The sequence below is a fragment of the Osmerus mordax genome, chromosome 21, assembly GCF_038355195.1.
Source record: "Osmerus mordax isolate fOsmMor3 chromosome 21, fOsmMor3.pri, whole genome shotgun sequence".
In the NCBI taxonomy this organism is placed as follows: Eukaryota; Metazoa; Chordata; class Actinopteri; order Osmeriformes; family Osmeridae; genus Osmerus; species Osmerus mordax.
This window is the reverse complement of record NC_090070.1, coordinates 1,575,230-1,592,892: the sequence shown is the minus strand read 5'-3', so window position 1 is coordinate 1,592,892 and position 17,663 is coordinate 1,575,230. Positions and strand designations below refer to the sequence as shown.

Here is a 17,663-nt window from a genome sequence, read left to right as displayed (position 1 = left end):
AGTTTGACAAAATTATGAAACTGGAACAAATAAAACACCTGGAACTCGAAGCATTTACAAACACACCATAGACATGTCGGAATTGTTGGCGTAACAAATGAAGCTGTGTTGAAAAAAGTCGGTGTGTTGGGAGAGGAGATCCAAATGAAAGTGTGTGTACTCGCCTTATGTTTTACACAGGGACGTGTCATCTGTGGAATTGTTGATGAACAACCACCAGGGCATAAAGGCAGAGATTGATGCCCGCAATGATAGCTTCACTGCCTGCATCGAGTTGGGCAAGTCTTTGTTGGCCAGAAAGCACTATGCATCAGAAGAGGTGGGTGGCACTATTATTTCAATACGATAAACAAAAATACATTATTTCCCAAAAAGAGAACATCATATGAGACGTGTTTCTTCCCTGTTTAGATAAAAGATAAGTTACTACAGCTGACGGACAAGAGGAAAGACATGATTGACAAGTGGGAGGACCGATGGGAATGGTTAAGACTGAGTACGATTTACGTTTCATTTTATTCTATTGGTTATTCATTTTCATGTTTTCCATCATAGCCTTATGAGTCATGGGACTTGCGATCATATAAAGCATTTTCCATGTACTTATTACATATATTACTACACAATCTTCAAGGCTAATCATCATTAGCTGACAATGTGCATGAGATGACATAAATTTGCAATCCAGTAAAGAGGAAAGGCTTGACCTTTTGTCTCCTGTATGGAGAGCTTGACCTTGTGAGGAGCTTTTGGGCTTATGTGTGCTTAAACCATTCTGACACCTTTTCTCTTAACCCCTCATCCTTTGCTAATGCCTGAGGTAAGAGCATTGGGTATAGTGGTTGGTTTCCCAGATTTAGTCATGCATTTTAAAACGTAAAATGCCCTCAAAAAACATATAACATGTAACATGTTAAAAACATATAACACTCCCCACAGGCATCTCATCACTGCTCTTCATTACAGTGTTCTTTAAATGTTTTTGGAACAATAAAACTCTAAATTTAAAAGTCTCATTTATTTTGGGGTGTACCGAGTAGATGGGTGAAATAGTGTATCATAGTATCATGAAAACGTGACCCTTGTCATCACCCCCTTACCACCCCCCACCCCCCCCACCCCCCCCTCCCCATCTCTAGTTTTGGAGGTTCACCAGTTTTCAAGGGACGCGGGCGTGGCTGAGGCCTGGCTACTAGGTCAGGAGCCCTACCTGTCTGGTCGAGAGATGGGCCAGAGTGTGGATGACGTGGAGAAACTGATCAAGAGGCACGAAGCGTTCGAGAAGTCGGCTGCCACTTGGGAGGAGCGCTTCTCCGCACTGGAGCGTCTGACAACGGTGAGGCCCACTGAAGAATAGGATGAATCTAAGAGGCTGTTTCTGAGCTGCAATGTCCCCCCACAAGCTCCATGATGTCCACTATGTTGTTATTCGTTTATTTTGTTCTTCCAAAATAGAGCTCTATTTTACTCAATTTCTATGATATGTGTGGCCGCTTGTGGAAACCCGTCGGATGTCGCGACCGCTCATTGTTGGCTATAAGCCATAAAAGATCGAAAATCGTTTTCTGTCAAAATTTAGATTTTTTATGTTTTGTATAGTTAGCACCCTAAACTTCATTGTAATGTACAAAAAGTATATGATTACTGATGAAAAACAGTTAATTTCAACGATTTTTGGACATGTCAGCTAGCAAGATTTTCAAGCCATGTTGTCAAATCAAATGCTCAGTTTGCCTGCTCTTTTCAGTGCTGCAGCAGTCCCAAACAACTGATCAATGAAGTCAGGCTGTTAAACTTAAAAATTACTTGCTGAGAAGTTATTAATGTAGCCTATAGTTAAACTGACATTTACATTGACAACGTGATTACGAACAAAAGGATTTCCTTTCCATATTCGCCACAGTAATCTAGAATGAAACGGAATTTTCTCCTTTATCACTTTTTGACACAGGTCAACTTTAAAATTATGTAACTTCAGCTGTGATAAAGATATCTGAGTGATTTAAACAGATTTGTATTCAGGAGAGTTTGAAGTTTGCATAATACCCACAATTTTTGGCTAAATGTCCACCATGTGAAGGGTTACTCCAGGCCGCCACGCATATAGGTTTTCTACAGTGCCATAGTTCTATAGTTTTTATGAAATAGCTATTTTTCTATAGTTATATTGTCAACAATGATACCTACCTTGCACAAAACAAACAAACTGACGGTAACAAACGGTACAGTAGCAATGTGGGATCAGGTGGTTTCCATGAAGTGGGATTAAGAGCACGCTGTGTCTTCTGGCAGTTGGAGTTATTGGAAGTAAGAAGATTGCAAGAGGAAGAAGAAAAAAGGAGGAAGCCCCCCACCCCAGAGCCTGTCCAGGAGTCTAACCCCCTACTGCACAGGCAAGATATCCTGTCTTAGTGTGTCCCACATGTCTGTAAAAGTGTGTCTATATCTTTTGAAGACGGTGATGGGAGGGGTTTTGGGGCATTGCATCAATGGGTATACATGCATGTATGAGCCATTGGGTATATGGGTATATGCATATGTGAGCCATTTGATGTATGGATTATCATCCAATTTGACTTTGTTGATTCTCTCTTTTCTTTCTCAGGGAAGAGGAGCCGATTACTAATGGACTGCCATCAGACCAGGACTCCCCACGAGTAAGTCACTGCTGTAAACCTCATAGCACCAGACCGGCAATTCACATTCTTTGGTCGTCATAAAACTGTCAGCCAACACACCATGACAATGATGATGTTTATCTTTCTGACTCCCTAATATGTATCTGAGAAATATTGTATATGTCAGTTGTCATGTCGGTAATGAAATACATTCACAATCACACAGAATCCAGGTAATTACTTTTGAGGGGTTAGGTCTGTTAGTAGTTATAAGCTCATCTCAGATGTGTCATCCCATTATTTACTATTAGCACCTACTGCACTGTTAATACCATTAATTAACCATTAATTTTAACTGGCCAACTTTCGACGTAACCCAGACAAATAGTCTTTGAAAAAAACATGTATATATGTTACTATGCATCTATAAGCGATCCCTGGCACCAGCAGGAGGGTGTATTCCAGCTGTGAGCCAGGTGACTGAACGGTGACTAGTTTCATATATGGTGCCCATATCATCTAAAATCTACTTTTATGTTGATACTCTTCAAATTAATAGAACTACAGAAGTACATGGTAATGCTCTGGTTCCAAAATCTTTCAGATATCATATAAGATTTAAGCCAGTAAAGAGAACCTGCTACAATGTCAAATGACTTTTCAGCATTCCATAGCCGTCACCAGAACAGACCACTCTTCTTTTTATTTCCATCCCCTCTCAGGACGGAGTGGATGGTGAAATGGTAAATGGTGTTGCAGAGCAAAACTCCAAGGACCCGAGCCCCATTCCCTCCCCCACCTCCGGGAGGAGGGCCAAGGGCAGCCAGTCGTCAACTCTGCCCACCAAGAACCAAGACTCACCCACATCCCAGCTAGAGGGCTTCCTGCACCGCAAACACGAGTGGGAGGGGCATAACAAGAAGGCCTCAAGCAGGTATGATTTTTTAAAGCATGTGGGATTTGCATGTGAAAAAGTCTGGGAATACATGCTCTGACACAATGTCAGTTTTTTTTAAACGATGGATCAACTATTCTATCAATCAACGACATGTCCCAGTCATTACACCACACCACTGCTTTTTATCTATACGACCAACTACGTCGCTGTGTAGAATTGTTAGTATTTGCATAGCCCTGTCACACAGGGCTTCACAGATGCCCATAGATTACCACCTATAACCAGCCTAAACCTAGAAGGATGTCAAGGGAAAACTCAGAGATAAAAAATTTAAGAAGCGTTGGGAGCAGTGATTCAAAGAGGAATCCCTTCCCCCAGAGGACGTTCAGTGATACAGAGAGGTTCAGACTATAGGCTCTAAACAATTAGAAAATAAAATGGAGATCAAAGGAAAATTGTGCAAGTGAATCAGTAGTGTTTGCAGTATTCTCCATTAGTGTTTGTCAGTTTGGGCAGTTGTCAGCTACAAGGCTGGGAGGAACAGGATCAGCTGAGCACCACAAGACAGTTAGGTAGGCATCAGGGACTGATGTTCGCATTGTCATCAAGGTCCACAAGATGGTTCACGAGTTCAGTAATCACACCATAGATTGAATAGATAGCTTTTATTGAAGCAGGGATGGTAGCAGGAGGCTGGTAGCAGAGCCGAGCCTGAGGCTGGTAGCAGAGCCGAGCCTAATGTAGTGTTGTGGAGGCTGGTAGCAGAGCCGGGCCTGGAGCGGTTGGTGTAGGCTGGTAGCAGAGCCGAGCCCGATGGTGCAGGAGGCTGGTAGCAGAGCCGGGCCTGGGGTCCTGGGAGGATGAAGGTGTGATTAGGGGATGCAAATAATGGTGATGGAGGTTGTGGTGGAAATTTGGAATACAGTTATAATATGTGTGTTTTATATATGAGGAATGTGTTTTAATGGAAGTCTAAAGTTGGTTAAGAAGTTTGATACAATGAATGTTGAAACAACTCCATTTGGTAGAGATGCCATTTGCAGTTTATGACACCTGGGGAGGATGAGACAGCTGGTCTGGAGGCAATGTGGATTCAATTGTATTGTTATTGTGATCTGAGGGAGCAGTTTAAGATAGAGGAACTGATCAAGCTGCTCTGACCCTTCCTGTTGCATGGGTGGTGTTAATTAAATACTTGTTTGAAGTTGCCCACACAAAGGACAGTTGACCATTTGACTGGTGAACTCCTGTGGCTTTAGTATCTACTGATTTGGGGAGAGATGCCACATTAAAGAACTGTGGGACACTTGGTATGGAGTCAAACTGTCACTGAGTAGTGCTGACCAATCACAGAGTTCGCTACATTGATGGATTGACCATCAGAAGAACCATTTGATCTAAAGTTTATATAAGGCAGGGTTTTAGGGTTGTTCTTCATCACTCTTGCGAACGACCTGTGGCTAGCACCTCCTTCGTTATGACTGATCACAAAGTACTTTGTTAATTCTTGATTTGTACAAGCAAAATACATTTATTGAAACCGCCATCTCTTGACTATTCAAATCTACACAGTGCCACTAGAATTCTACCATTACAAGGTGATGTGGATGGTGCATGTATAGTTACCGGGTATGGACTCGGGGTGTGGCGGAGAGTCCTCATGGGTCACAGCCGAGCAGCAGCTCGATCGGATCCCCGGGGAGCCTGTTTAGATGACAGGGAGAAGCAGAGAAGAAAGGGAAGGGCAGGAGGGTAACAACAACATGCTAGCACAAGGACCAGAGCAACGGAAGACACTTTATACAGACCTCGTAATTGAAACGGGGAGTTTGGTTGCATTCTTCCGTGCTTCGCTAGGCTGATGCGAGTTCGTTGATTAGAGTGGAGGGGGAGTCTTGGTGCGCTATCTTCCTCCCAAACTTTAGTTAGTCAATCTAACTCCCTTTTAGGATGTCTAGGACAACCAAGGTCAGGTAGGGACTGGGGGTCTGCTTGGCCCATCAGAGGGCACTGGAGACCGATGTCAACGTTGTCAACTAGGTCTGTTGACAAACCGGAAACTGGATGATGTTAACTTCTCTCAACCCCCCACACCAAGGGATGTGGAGGGGAGGGGGATAGAGTTATACACTGGAGGAGCAAACTGTTGTTGTAGATCTCTTTTACTTGTGTTGGGAATCTGTTTTGTTTGTGTTGTGGCTTTATTGACAATATATGTAATATATGTATATTGATTGTATATCATCAGGTTGTGAGAGACCTTTTGCACTTTCTGTTTCAGGTCCTGGCATAACGTGTACTGTGTAATAAATAACCATGAGATGGGCTTCTACAAAGACAACAAGAATGCCAGTCAAGGCATTCCCTACCACAATGAGATTCCCATCAGCCTGAAGGATGCTGTGTGTGATGTTGCCATTGATTACAAGAAAAAGAAGCATGTCTTCAAGCTCAGGTAAAGACATACCAACATATTGGAATGACAAAGATAAGTCCTTCTGTCAGAACGTATTCTAGAAGCTCTTCAGAAGTATGCTACTGTAACATTTAAACCATCACTCAACCATTACGCTAGCCTGGGTGCCAGCCAAACTTAGCCCACCCACCAAAAAATTTGGTCGGGAAGTTGGGTCTGGGGTCGCTCGGTTGGGGAAAAACTATGTCCGAACAAGAGCTGTTCGGACCAATCAAATTGTCAGGGCGGGCTTTATACGATGATGGACAGATGATCAACAGTAACGTAATCAACCACATCACAAGAGCGCTTGGGTTGAATTCATTTTCAACAAACAACATACTACATTGCTCTGATTGGTTGTAGGTCTATCCAATTGAGTGAAGAGGCATTTTTTTCCGGGTTCGGTTGAAACACGCCCCATACTCACAGCCCAACGGAGCGGTATCAGACTCATATTCTGACTAGAATTATGAGTATGACAACGTCAGGCTACCATTACGCAATTATTGTGTAAAAATGTATTTTTTTTTTTTTCTTATTTCTTACAGAGTTACAGATGGAAATGAGTATCTCTTTCAAGCCAAAGAGGAAGTAAGTCTGTCTATGCTCTGCTTCTGACTTAATGCTGTCAATCTTAGCTGGCATAATTGCAACAAAGGAAACCTCTGGAAAACAATGCAATGTTACAGAAGACAAGCTTGTCAAAACCAAATGATTATTGTTGATATTTGAGTCTATACTGAAAGGCTATACTTACTGGTGTCAAGATGTCTTTGACAGGACACAAACAGATGTTGATTTAATGTTAGAGATGGTTTAGCATAAGTTATATTTGCAATAGTTAGCATAAGGGGATGCATTAGCGACCTTTCAAATTCACAAACGTCCCAGATACCTTTATTGTTCATGCCTACTCGATTTTTTCATACCGGAACATTTTGAACGAGGTGTGTATCTACATATTAAAGTACAATACAGTAACATAACTGGGTTTAAAAAAATTATTATATCAAAATGTTTGTAAAATTCCTGATGATGGTCAAGAGAAAGCCAATTGATAATGGATCCCCTCCTGCTATATGATTTCAGATCAAGAAATCTGATACACAGGTTTCATACACAGACAGTAGTTACACCTATCTCCTGAGACAGTGGTAGAGAAAATCTGACCTCTTTGTGACCCCCTACTCAGGAGGAGATGAGTACATGGATCCAGGCCATCCTGAATGCAGGGTCGCTGGAAAAGGTAGAGATCACTCCCAGCAACCAGAGCACCCCAGCGTCGAGCCGAGCCCAGACCCTGCCCGCCACCGTCACCCTCACTACGGAGCCCAGCCCGGGCACCGGCAAGCGGGAGAAGGACAAGGAGAAGGACAAGGAGAAGCGCTTCAGCCTTTTCAGCAAGAAAAAACAATAGAGGATCTCTGTGAATTTTTTGTTTTTTATTATCAGTGAAATGTCTTTTCTCTCTCTCTTTTTTTTCTTTTTTTTCCTGCCCATTTCCAATCTATTTTATTCCAGCTGAAACAGAACCACACACCTTGTGCCTAAAATTCTGAAGGGTCAGATTAACTAACAGCCCGGAGGTGCAACTATAAGGAAAACACACATTATTTGGTGGAGGTTAGAAGGTGTGGGGCAAATTTCACCATGAAATTGTTTGATAATGTCAAATAGAGGACCGAATGCAGGTTTTTCTTCCATTGTTTTTTATTATGTCTTTGTTCATTTGATTGTTTTTCTTTGTTTTTAATTGTGGTTAGTAATGGGTCTGAGTATTTAAACATTTCCTCAATTTTGTGAGGGTGTCTTGAAGAGACGACCTGAATTCTCTTTTACTGTTGCGAAGGGAGGCAACAGTGCTTCAAATGATTCCTTATTTTGTGTATGCTCAGTGCTCACACACATTTTGGATCAAAATTTAACTTACACTCAACACACTTCTTAAACAGTTAGGCTCCTGAAGAACATAATCCTAGCCAGTATATCTGCATGCTTTATCTGGTTTAGAAAAAGCCTTATGTCTCACTTACAATTGAAACTTGATGGATGGATCTCCAGAAATGATTTCCTCAAGGTGGACCATTTTTTAACATAGTTGTTTTTTTGTTGCGTTATAATATATGTTTGAAATAATAATTATAGTACAGATTATAAAATCAGTATGTATTATAAACACTTAAAAGCATTGATGTTAAATGGAAAAGTGGAAATACAGCATTTTCTGCAAAAAAGTAATCCTGAAAAAAGTTTGCTTGCTTGTCAGCTATAGCACTGCGCATTATGATTTTTGCTACGTTATCTTGCTATATGATACATAGTGTGCATTTCTCTGTCACTGTATCTATTGTATTGAAATAAATGCCATCTACTGCACAATCAGAAATTACATAATGGGAATGAAATTCTTTGCAAGGTCTGGGTCTTTGGGGCATATATATAGAACATAGACCTGTCATTCTGATATATGAAACTGCACCTGTAGACTCTCTTTCTCTCTCTCTCGATTTCACTCAGTCACTCACTCTATCTCTGTTAAATATGTGCAATGTCATTAAACTGCTTTTAAACATTACAGCTTTTGTGCATCTGTTATGACATTTGTTAGTATTTGAGTAATACATACAGATCTGAAAAACATAAAATAAGAGACCACTACAAGAGACCAGGAACAGAAGGTTAAACTTTAAGTTGAGGCCACTGCAAATTTTACCCTTCTGTTCTTCTCTTAAAATTGTCCTTCTCCCAAAGAATTAAAAGGAAAGAAAAGGTGCAATGGTCTCTTATTTTTTTCCAGAGCTGTATGTCACATTATTCATCTGTGTTCTTGTGCACGGTGAAAGTTCAAAATATGTATGTCTTAATAAATTACATGTGATATTAAAGCAAATAAACCTAGTCCTATACCCATTATCCTGTGAGCTGGCACTAGGAAGATAAGAAATCTATTACTGTCTAAATATATTTAGTTTCCATCTCAACACAAAAAGTTACTTCACTCTTTAACGCTTTCCATGCCGGTAATGTGCCCTGAGATCTTCAACTTGTGTATACAAAAGGAAACACGACTCATTGTATGCCTGCATTAACACAATGATGAGTGGTGAACACAGGACTTTTGGCAGTCATGGAAGGGTCACCATATGGACAAGCCATATGTTTCAGATTAAGCCATAAAACCAGTGCTTTAGGCAAGGACATACAATTTTGCCTAACCATCTACATGCTTGTACAACACAAAGGGAGATAGAGTTGCTGTGGAGAATGTGGTTTACCTAAAATCCCTAGCTTCATTATCTGTAGTTATTGAAGGTGTCCATGCTATAAACGCACGGGTCTTCCAACATTGTAACATACAATAAAACAATACGCTCAATATAACATCAGTCAGATCCGTAATAGCATTTGTAGCCTGATGAGAGAACTATCAAGCACTACTTTTACTTAGGATGGTTACTCTTAGTCCAGTTAGTGAAAACGGAATAAAAAACATTCACTTTGGAGTTGAGAGTCAGATTGTCCTATTACTTGTATCTCACTTACCAGTATCTCGGTTTCGCTAAGTGAGTGTGATTGTATTGCTGTTCTTGTGTTTGATAAGTTATGGATACTTTTAGTTCATATCAGCTCATCTGTACCATTATATATTGCCATTTATTAGGCTACGTAAAACATGATACATTGCTGATACTTTTTATCAACGTATCAGCAATGTCCTACACGGGGAATTAATTTCAGCACCGAGGACAGCGCAATGGTCTAGCGGTTGCCGGTATATGTAGTTGTTGACGGAAAGCCATTTAATTGTGAATGACGGTAAAGATGTCAATAGAAAACTTCAAAATCCACCATTCATTGCTCTATCACGGGTATTTGTGCGTATCAAATAAGAGCCGCCCTAAAAGGCGTCGTGGTAACCAAGTATTAAGCGTAGAAAGCGGCTGGAGCCCCGATTCTTAAACACGTTACACTGAAAATGCTTCTGATTAGACAAGTCTCTACGCTTAAATCGTTAACTTCAGGATAATATCCACTGTATAAGAATTGTGCATGTTTTCACCCGTTTCACTTTACATCAACCATGGACCAGTCTCTTTATTATATTCCTAATTTATAACATGATCAATTAATAGAGAAACAACAGGGAAAGCCTACGTAAGTGGAGACGAATCGGCTGCAGCCGATCGCTTTACAATTGGGAATATACATTGATATATCGGCACATATTTCCCTTGATTTGTATAAACACAAATCCATGCAAATATTTCACGGTCGATCGGGAATTGTCTAAAGGATTCTGCATGGCGTTGGAACATCGGCAGGTTTAATGGTGTCAACGATGGAATTTAGCTTTCTGAAAGATTCATACGGTCGTTTGATGTTGCACCCGACCTTTTCGGACCAGGATTGCTTTTCCAGGTTTGAGTTTTGAAAGCGGCAGATTGAGGATCCATGTTTAACATGAGAAGAGCCGACTAGTAGCTGGCTATGTCTGAAATGTAGCTCGAATATTTTATGAACACTTTAGATGATTTATATTTTACATCGTGCACTAGTCAGTTGGTAGCCGAGTCAATGAAGAGCAACATCGATTCATTTAAGAGCTGTTCCAAACCCTTACAGACCTAAGGAAATGTAGGCTTAATGCATGCGTAGCCTTATTGAATAGTTGTGCACACCAAGATACGTTCAACAGTCCAAGAGCATTATTCATTTTAAGACGGGTCAACGAAGATCTGTGTTTAATATATGCCTACCTACCAGTGGACCGCTCTTCTCTATGTTTAATAATTTGCACATTACAGTTGATCTGAAGCAGAAACTGACTTGTAAATTAAACCAGTACAGTTGGTTTTTAGTTTGATAAGGCATGGCCGACAAGACTGCTCCTCGTTGCCAATTGAGGTTGGAATGGATTCATGGATACAGGGGACATCAGTGCCGTAACAACTTGTATTACACTGCGGGGAAGGAGCTAGTTTACTTCGTGGCTGGAGTCGGCGTGGTTTATAATACGAGAGAACATACCCAGAAGTTTTTTCTTGGACACAATGATGACATTATCAGGTAAGCCAGCCCATACATTTAAAGGCCGGATCTGATTCAACGCAAATTAATTGTTACTTTGATGCTGACTCATAATATAAATCGATGTGTCACCAAGTGGTTTTCGGAACCATTAAGAGAATGACTTACATTCACTATGTATAACACTTTATGACAAAATTGAACATGTTTTTTTAATTCAGATAGGAGAGATAAAATACATGCAGTGAATCCTTACATATTATAAATGTTATATTGCACAAGTGTTTCATGCGTTTCTAGATTTTACATTGTCTAGGGCTAAGCAGGCTTGATCTTGTTCAATGCTGATTAGCTTCAGCAGTGAAAAGAGGGGATCACCAACCATGAGCAGAAAGAGCCACAGGCTCTCTGAGAATCACTTAGATGAACCTCACATTAACCACATTTTATTTGGGTTTAGTCACGCCAGAACAGAATACTATCATTATTCCATCATTTCTTCGGTCAGCAGACAAAGTCAAAGCGGTTTATTTGTCTCATGCACTGGATAGCATTGCATCATCAGGACAGTGAAATTATTGTGACCTGGAGAGCAAAATCTATGCAGTAGCATAAAAAAATTAATAATGCGTCAATGCATTCATATTTAAATGTACACAACACTCTACCTCCGTGTATTAGTGTATCAGTGTATAATATATGCTCAACAATGCTTTTTATGCAAATGGTAAAATGCAAATTCCTGCTCTGGGCAAACTTTGAGAAGAATGATTGAAATAAACGTGTGGCAGTCAGAACAAGGGCAAATGAGCGAGTGGGATCCACATGTCCTCTCACAGCATTACTATGCCTGATGTAAACTGACAGAGGAAGAGAACTCCTGAAAACGAGTATGTGCAGATTGCTGATGCTGACATCGCACATAGATTTTCTTTTTGTTCTGCAGTCAGACATCATTTGCCAGATGTGTTGGTAAGCAGTAGGAATTAATGTTAGCATAGTTAAGTGAGGGGGCTTGGGTGTCATGTTTATACCCCACTTTACCTGTGTGTGTGTCTGTGTGTGTGTGTTTGTAATACTATACTTGTGAGGACCACAACCTGACAACAGACCTTTAAAGTGAGGACATTTTTCTTTGTGAGGACATTTTTGCTCTTACACTGACACCCTATGACCATAGGCATCCATCTCTGCAAATTTCACCAAAAGTCCTCACCTATGTGGTAGGCCGTCAAAAATTGTGTTTTGGCTCTATGCTCTAGTGCACCCCTGTAGGCCAGGCTTGGTGTTGCATTCGGATTTTCCCATTGAGTTGCAGACCTTTTTGATTGGAAAACACGTTTTGGTCACTTTAAGATATATTATTATTTTGTTTTAATTACTTTATAGTTAAGTGAATCAGCCCATGCAACATACTAAGATTGTAATAGTCAGTTACTTGTGGTCCTGTGCTCTCCTGGTCAAACCTGTGTGCCCGGTTTGGGAGTAGCAGATAGTGATCCATTGTTATTTTGATGGAGGTCCACACCAGCAGTCAGCCACACAGGCCAGAACAAAACCACACAGGGCAGTACAGTCAGCCACACAGGCCAGAACAGAACCATACAGCCCAGAACAGAACCACGCAGGGCAGTACAGTCAGCCACGCAGGCCAGAACAGAACCACACAGAACAGAACAAAACCCCGCAGGGCAGTACAGTCAGCCACACAGGCCAGAACAGAACCACGCAGGCCAGAACAGAACCACACAGGCCAGAACAGAACCACACAGGCCAGGACAGTCAGCCACACAGGCCAGGACAGAACCACACAGGCCAGGACAGTCAGCCACACAGGCCAGGACAGAACCATACAGGCCAGGACAGAACCACACAGGCCAGGACAGTCAGCCACACAGGCCAGAACAGAACCACACAGGACAGGACAGAACCACACAGGCCAGGACAGTCAGCCACACAGGCCAGCATAGAACCACACAGGCAGTGCCGGTCCTAGCACATTTGGCACCCTAGGCAAGATTTATCACCATGTGTGTAGGTCCTCGAGAGTAGGCACATTGCAGCCGATCACCTTCTCAGCAGCTCAGTTGATACGCTGCAGTCTGCTCTTGTCATTCCTGCGACAGCTGAAGAAATTCAACCTGCCAAAGACAATGGCCGGGTTTCCCATATTCGTTAAGAAGCTCTTAACGCCAAGAGCTTCTTAGGAGCGTTCCCGGCCAATGATGGTGCGCTTCTACACAGCCATCATTGAGTCCATCTTCACCTCCTCCATCACCATCTGGTACGCTGCTGCCACTGCCAAGGACAAGAGCAGACTGCAGCGTATCATCCGCACTGCTGAGAAGGTGATCGGCTGCAATATGCCCACCCTCTAGGACCTACACACCTCGAGGACATGACAGATTTCTTATTGTTCTATCAAGTGCGGAAGCCTGACCGTCATTGTACTAGCTATACAAGGGTTGCTGTCCCCTCACCTCCCAGGTCAGATATGACCACCTGACTGCTCTGGACTCTTGATTACCTGAATGTCTGACTACCTAACTGCCTGTCTGATTGCTCCCTCAGTCACCTAATATCTGTGACATATTAATTGAATGAAGACAGGTGTTTTAAAGATATTGTATCACACCAAACTCCTTATCTACTGTATTTACTGTATCCTCTTTTCTATCTAACATTTCTCTTGACTAATGGACATCGGTTTCATTTTATATTAACTGCAAATGGTAATTGGGAAACACACCAACATACACACAAAAAGGCAGTTGAGAACCACTCATTTATCCACTAACAATTTTTATCTTTATATAACTACTGTTTGTCTGCACCAACAGCACCAAATATAATTTATTGTATGTGAAAACGTAGGCAACTTGGAAATAAACCGGTTTCTGATTCAGATTATAATGAATGCTTTTGCGTTATCAACCCCTCTGCAAATTTACTAATATGGCCAACATTCTTATAGTCTATGGATTTCATTCATACTTCATTGATTGGTCGTGGCCAGGATTGCTGTAAGCTAAATAATTCAACAGTTTCCTTGTGCTAGCTAACTCGTGTTAACTGACGTTAGGAGTTATGAATACTGTATATCTTTTTTTTAAAGCGGTTACCGCTCTAAAAGACTTCAAGATCTTAAAGAAGTTTGCCAACATGTGTCAGCCGTATTGGTAAGTCAATATATTTTTTAGCAGGTATCAGTTATTTTGTGAGTGACTTTACGGTATTAAACTGCTTAATTACATAGGTAGTTAAATATTTTTGCATTTGCATTCGGCGTTGTTGAAATAATCTTTGTGCTTGTGTGCGTACGTGACCTAAATAATTTCATGCGGAAATTGCTAACGCATCTGTAATAGTTCGGTAGTTACAATACATAATCAAAATAAGTCCATTAAAACCCATAAACCACAATCTGCTTTTACATTAAATCGTTTAATTTAAACTCGTGCAAATTGGTTTGTCGACAACTAAAGTGAAAGCCATAGTCAGTATATGAGCGGCATATACCAAAAATGGCGATCCGGTGGTGGACAAAAGAAAAGTCATGTGATCTAAAATCTACTTAGTAACAGAGTAGTAACCAATGGTCCTCACATTCGCGGGTCTGTGCACATATTTTTTCTTACGAGTGTATCGTGATTTTGAGGTGACTTCTGGCCTCGTGAGAGCCACCTAGTGCTAAAATATATTTTTGCAGGCTCCCTGCTCCTCCAGATAGGGTGGCCCTCACTTCGTGGGGTCTGAGTCAAGGTCCTCACATGGGTACAATAACCTGTGTGTGTGTGTGTGTGTATGTGTGTGTGTGTGTGTGTGTGTGAGTAAGAGAGTTCATGCATGTCAGGCACCACGTAGGCAGTTGGTCATATCCTCCTGGGCACAATGGTGGGCTAGTCTGAATCATGGGTAGCCTTAAGGGTCAACCTACTCTGTCCACGTTCTACAGATGGCCAATGCCTGCTGTCCATCGGAGGAAACAAAAGAGCCACCATACATTTTTTCAAGCCCCTGTAAGCAGTCCGCAAAAACTTACAAGAAATGCTGACATGGGTTGTCATGTAAGATTATACTTCACCACTATTTGAGAATGCAAAAAAAAAAACATAGCAAGCCTTTTATGTGTATTGCATTCAAAGAATGATATTACTTTGTATGTGTGTTATTTATTTTATGTTTTAGGTATATTTTACAGCAATGTTTATTTGTCAGGCAAATTACACCACAAGGAGATCCACACTCGGATTTGCTCCCTTAGATAGGAATGTATCTATCGGATTGAAAAAATAGTATAGACTAATGCTATGATAAATATGAATGTTCTATCACTGAACACAATGTAGACCCCATTTACTTATTTTACATAGCATTTGCAATAAATAGCCAGATTTGTAACAGTGTGATAAGGACAGTGTGCAGGCAAACCAAAACAAATTTTCCTATGGTATAAAAGAAGATGGGAAAACTGAACAGTGTATTAGCATTAACCAAATAATGCCAATACAAATATAAATTATAGTTATTTGACTCTATGGGTTAAATCAGCAAGAATGGTCAAAGTAAGGTTAAAATGAAATATGCATTTAATAACATTGCAAATGAATGAAATCTATTACAAGGCAAACATGTTACAAAATAAAGGCTTTAAATGATACCTACTCTACTCTAGAGAAAGCAAGAGTAGGACAGTAGGACAAGGGAGAACTGAGGAGAAGGTCTCAGGAGATGAAGAATCCACAGAACAATGCAATTCCCTTTATACACAAGACCAACCAATCAAACCAAATCTTGAATGGGGTGTGAGAGCCATCAAGTTGAGACCGTCCAGAAACTCTAGACTTTAGCATATGAGAGGTGGGGGCAGGTTGACAAACACCCTTACACATGCATCGCAAAATCCCACTGTCCTCCAATTATTGTTGCAGCCGTTTGTCTGTACTGAATCAGAATCAGAAAGGATTTTAATCGCCATGAAAGTTTGCACAGACAAGGAATTTACTTTGGTAGGAGTGTGCATACATTCAACATATAGGAGTAAATCTTAAATAAGTGCTGTAAGTTTAAACAGAACAAGTTTAAAGTCTAACTATACTATACAAAAGGTGAAAAGTCTAATGAACTAATACTAAGGGGACAGGTATGTATAATAAAATAAATATAATGTATAAAATAGCTATAATGTACAATATATATATAAAAAAAATACAAATAGGGTGCTTAGTGCAAATATGACATGGGTGCAAAAATGGCAAGGGTTCAATGTGTGTTTTATCTTGTATTTGTCTGTCTTTTGCTTTGTTTTGTATTGTGCTATGGACCGTTTTTTGTGTGTCCAGAATAAAGAAACAATAACAATATGGCTATGGTTTAACCAGCACGTCTGTGGTTTAAAGTCTGTGTGAACCCTTGTTGAAGAGGCCAGTGGCAGATGGAAAGAAACTGAGGTTTTGGTCCTGATGGACCGCATCCTTCTGCTGGAGGGGAGTAGCTGAAACAGAGTGTGTCCTGGGTGGGAGGAGTCAGCCACAATCTTCCTCGCTTGCCTCAGGGTCCTTGAGGTGTGCAGGTCCTCAAGGGTAGGCAGATTGCAGCCAATCACCTTTTCAGCAGTGCGGATGATACGCTGCAGTCTACTCTTGTCCTTGGCAGTGGCAGCAGCGTACCAGATGGTGATGGAGGAGGTGAGGATGGACTCAATGATAGTTGTGTAGAAGTGCACTATAATTGTCTTTGGCAGGTTGAATTTCTTCAGCTGCCGTAGAAAGTACATCCTCTGTTGTGCTTTCAACTGCAGCCAACTGCTGCCAGAATATTTCATATTCTGCTCCATCTGAAAAATATTCTGTTTGGCTTCGATGTCAGTAGACGATGTGACATAAATAAAATGCTGCACACCATACTTACAGTAGGAAGATATTTAAGACATTGGACTGTTTGACCAGTTTAATATGACAAGTACTGGGATATAATATTACTACCTATGTAAAAAAACGTTATGTGTCCAAGGTACATCTTGAACTGTTGTGTATAGACCTAGAATCTCTCACCTTACATGTTTTACACTGAACAAATGCTCAAAGAATGTTTGATCAAGCAAGAACAACAGGGCACCTCCACACCATCAACATACTTGTATTGGTGGATGTAACATCCTGTCTGTCTCATGGGTTGGAATACACAACCACAGCAGATGCTCCCAGGAACAATACATCTATGGTCTTCCGAGATGGCGATGCCGATACATTCATATTATTACTATTATATATATATATATAGTGTATGGTACAGTATAACCTTGAGGTTTCAGAAAGAAACCTTTTCAGATCCTTATGGCATTGTTTGAAACCATCGTTTGACTTCGGTTGCAACACACTATCGAGTTCCTAAAGGCCTCTTTTGGCAATTTCAGCACAAGAATGTAAGGAGCTTCACAAAATGTGTTTGCTGGACTAAAATCACCATGCTCAATGCCAAGTATTGACTGGCGCCATTGAACTCTAGAGCTGTGGATTTCTTTACTGTCTGACAGTCTGACCGATGAATCTGCTTTTCTCAGAGGCCAGAAGAAGACTAACAGTGTACCGGTTGTTGGACTGGGGCTATTTTGTCATTGAGCTAGGACCCCTACTGTAATTCCACTGAAGGAAATCTTAAT

The 17,663-nt window shown here is 40.9% G+C and overlaps 2 protein-coding genes across 4 annotated transcripts in view; both read left to right on the top strand.

The window, feature by feature from the left end:
• sptbn1 (spectrin, beta, non-erythrocytic 1) overlaps nt 1-8,549 on the top strand; it is a 55,079-nt gene extending 46,530 nt beyond the window's left edge. For both annotated transcript variants that reach the window (XM_067259885.1, XM_067259886.1), the window contains 9 exons: nt 181-319; nt 412-496; nt 1,140-1,336; nt 2,293-2,393; nt 2,606-2,657; nt 3,341-3,552; nt 5,798-5,971; nt 6,523-6,565; nt 7,167-8,549. In XM_067259885.1, the coding sequence (XP_067115986.1) occupies nt 181-319; nt 412-496; nt 1,140-1,336; nt 2,293-2,393; nt 2,606-2,657; nt 3,341-3,552; nt 5,798-5,971; nt 6,523-6,565; nt 7,167-7,391 (1,228 nt within the window). In that variant the 3' untranslated portion in view covers nt 7,392-8,549. The remainder of the gene's footprint in view (nt 1-180; nt 320-411; nt 497-1,139; nt 1,337-2,292; nt 2,394-2,605; nt 2,658-3,340; nt 3,553-5,797; nt 5,972-6,522; nt 6,566-7,166) is intronic.
• A 2,295-nt stretch (nt 8,550-10,844) lies between these two features.
• eml6 (EMAP like 6) overlaps nt 10,845-17,663 on the top strand; it is a 46,489-nt gene continuing 39,670 nt past the window's right edge. For both annotated transcript variants that reach the window (XM_067259282.1, XM_067259280.1), the window contains exon 1: nt 10,845-11,041. In XM_067259282.1, coding sequence (XP_067115383.1) covers nt 10,845-11,041 — 197 coding nt within the window. The remainder of the gene's footprint in view (nt 11,042-17,663) is intronic.